This window comes from Portunus trituberculatus, chromosome 2 (assembly GCF_017591435.1).
Source record: "Portunus trituberculatus isolate SZX2019 chromosome 2, ASM1759143v1, whole genome shotgun sequence".
Taxonomy (NCBI): Eukaryota; Metazoa; Arthropoda; class Malacostraca; order Decapoda; family Portunidae; genus Portunus; species Portunus trituberculatus.
Genome location: NC_059256.1, coordinates 10,448,749 through 10,451,984, shown reverse-complemented (window position 1 = coordinate 10,451,984; position 3,236 = coordinate 10,448,749). Strand labels below are relative to the sequence as shown.

The 3,236-nt window shown below is 45.7% G+C and overlaps 1 protein-coding gene across 1 annotated transcript; it reads right to left on the bottom strand.

Annotated features, from left to right (window-relative positions):
• Positions 1 to 1,614, bottom strand: LOC123506848 (SCAN domain-containing protein 3-like). The gene has a single exon (XM_045259206.1). It carries the CDS (start codon positions 1,612 to 1,614, stop codon positions 1 to 3), a length of 1,614 nt encoding a protein of 537 aa, XP_045115141.1.
• Positions 1,615 to 3,236: the final 1,622 nt, after the last annotated feature.

Genomic DNA, 3,236 nt, shown 5'->3' with positions numbered 1-3,236 from the left:
CTACTTTGGTGAGACCAGGAACACACTCTCAGACACAGTCTGTAGCCAGAAAGTAGCAGGGTCAGTTGCCTCAAAATGCTCTCTTAATGGAGCATTTCCTTGCAGATCAATGAGCTCAAGCTGTAGAGATCCTGCATGTGCCCACTTGAATGTCTGTGTCACTTCCTTCGAAAATCCTCTGACTTCTCTGATGAGGAAAGGATTCTGGATTAGCAGGAGGAGCTGCTGCCCAAGGCTGGAGCTGTTGAACCTTTTACTGAAGTTTCCAATCAGCTTGTCTATGAAGTCAACATAAGGATAAACGTCTCTCTCACCCTGGATCTGTTCCTGCAGTTTTGGGAAGTGTTCACACCCTCCTTCAAGATCTTTAAAAATGTCCAGCTTCCTCTGGAAAGAGCGAATAGCTGTCATCAAATCAGCAACTGTGTTGTTCTGGCCCTGCAGCTTTACATTGAGCTCATTAAGATGTGATGTAATGTCAACCAAAAAGGCAACCATGTTCATCTTGTGCTCATCTTGCAGAAAAAGTGAAAACTGTGTTGCTCTCTGACTCTTGACCTGCTCTAAGAAAGCTGCAATTTCTTCTCGAACAGACCAGAAACGTCCCAGTGCATTTCCTTTGCTCAGCCACCTCACATTGTTGTGCAGTAGCAGGTCATTGGCATTTGCCTCAACATCTGCCAGGAATTCTCTCAGGAGGCGATGCTGAAGGGATGAGGATGCCCTAAGGAAGTTGATGAGTTTCATCACTGTGTTCATTACTTCAGCAAAATGTTGTGATAGAGTGGCACACAGAACAGTCTGATGGATGAGACAGTGGTATGCAAGAAGATCTGGGTTGTCCTCTTTCATCCGGGACACAGCCCCCCTCTCTTTTCCAATCATGGCAGGAGCACCATCTGTGGTGACAGAGACAACCTGCTTCAGATCTATGCCCCTCTTCCTCAGCATCTCTTTTATTGCTGCATATATGTCCTCTCCTCTTGTGTGTGTTTCCAGTGGTGTTACACCCAGCAGGTCCTCACAGATCTCCTTCTTATCTTTGTTACAAAATCTCACATACACCAAAAGCTGGGCATTATCAGTAACATCTGTAGACTCATCAATGGCCAAAGATATGCATGGTGCACTCTGAATTGCAGCATCAAGCTGTGCCAGTACATCATCTGCTAATATTTCAGATTTTCTAGTTGCTGTTGAAGCTGACATCGGGATTTGTTTGATTTTTTCACACATGTCGTCCTTTTGTTTTCCCTCAAACAGTGTCTCAGCAACAGCGTTTAAGCACTCCTTCACTACTGTCCCATCACTAAAAGTTTTTTTATGTTGCCCCAAAATCCACGATACCTTTAGTGAGCATTCGTTTGCACGTTGCTGGGCTGTAAATGTATGCGTGATGAGTCGGGTCGATCTGTCATACTGGGCTTGCAGTTCGGTTATTTTGCGTGCCCTCAGCTCAGACTTCAAGGGATAACTTTGCTCAAATGAGCTGTGCTTAGATTCGTAGTGGCGCTTCACGTTGCCACTTTTAATTAGTGCCACGCTTTCGGAGCAGATGAGGCACACTGGTTTGGAGCTGCTTGCAGGAAGAATGAACAAAATTTCTCTGTCCATTCCTCTTTGAAACAACGGTTTTCCGCATCAACTTTGCGTCTTTTGGAGCAAGCCATGCTCTCATCTGTCTCTTCCTCTCTGCTGTGGTGCACTGAGAGCGCAAGGTCAAGGCAGCACCGTGCACTGTTGCCAGATTGTCGTACTCAGAGCATAGTATTTACCGGTTTCTGATGCTTAACTATTGCCAAGAAACATCAGGAATAAACTATTTTAACGATAATTATAAGTGAATCTCCTTACTGAGGTCCACGAGACAGTTTTTGGGTCGGAAGCCGGTGAATATAAGAGGCTGACTAAGACAGTCTGGCAACGTTGGCAGCACGCTCGAACGCTCTCCACCCCCGCTCTCACCCCCACCCCCACACTATACACTGCCCGCGTGTCGCCTGCTGGCTGCCACCGTCCACCATTTCGTCACCATGGTGAAAGATGCATGCCACCCAGATACCCACCACGCCCTTTGGTCATACCTGCCACCCTGCATATTAGCTTGACCTTCCTACTGCAGGAAATTGAGAGTGTTCACGCTCTCACTGGCCTGTTGACACCCGCCAGCGTTGCACGGCGCCCCGCCACCCGCCACACCCTCCCTCCCCGCTGTCACCCGGCCGCAGATTGGTCACAGGTCCGGACAGAACCATCGCTCGGTCCGGATCCGGACCGGGGTCCGCCATTTGGTGATGCCTGCTCTAGGGGTTCCTCTGTATTCCTTCTTTCCACATACCACTTTCTGACTCTCCTATAACTCTCCAAAAAAACTTTTCTCTTTCCTCCTCAGACCGCTCATCATTTTTCCTTCTCGCCTCTTCCACCAATTCCTTATATCTTCTCCTCTCTTCCTCATTTCTATTCTTTCTCACAAACACCTCTTTACAACCTTCTATCTCTCTTAACTTTGATGTTCTATATAGGACATCCTCCGCAGATTGTTGTGACTTCAGTACTACTTTAATCGGTCTGCTCACTCCCTCCTTAAACGGACCCAGTCTATGGATCTCTTCCACTTCTTCTTGTAGGTCTTTTTTTTCATCATCATTTAGATTTTACTACATGTTTTTTTTTTATGCACGAAGGGAAAGTGGCCAAGGGCAACAAAAAAATGGAAAAAAAAAGGCCCACTGGATTGCCAGTTCCCTTAGAGTTATTAAGAATTATTCAGAAACTGGGGACAAATGTGTTGAAATCTCTTTCGTAAAAGAAGTCAGGTCATAGGAAGATGGAAATGCAGAATTTTATATTATGAGAAAGGTATGAAAAGCTATTGTTCGAAGCTTGGCAGACAAAGTAAAGGCAATATCATCCAAGCTAGAGTCTTTCTTTTCCTCTGCCCCCTCCAGTGCTCCTACTTCATTAGATGAGGCTGCTGTTGATGCCAGAATTAGAGAACAATGTAGAGAGCTGAGGGAGAGGGGACGCCGCTATCGTTAGGTGATTAACGGAGGTGTACCCAATGTGGATACTCGACGTGCAAAATACATTCCAGGGTGTATCCAATTTCTTAATTAATAGGAATGTACTTATCAATCATTTAAAGTGTATTGACTGCTTAAAAGCTATTTACAGAGCAGACATCCCTAATAGTGATGATAGGATTTCCCTACTAGGACAGACAAAGAATCTAA

Excerpts from the sequence above, each read along its gene's own strand:
- LOC123506848 (XM_045259206.1), bottom strand. The coding sequence starts at position 1,614 with ATGGACAGAGAAATTTTGTTCATTCTTCCTGCAAGCAGCTCCAAACCA.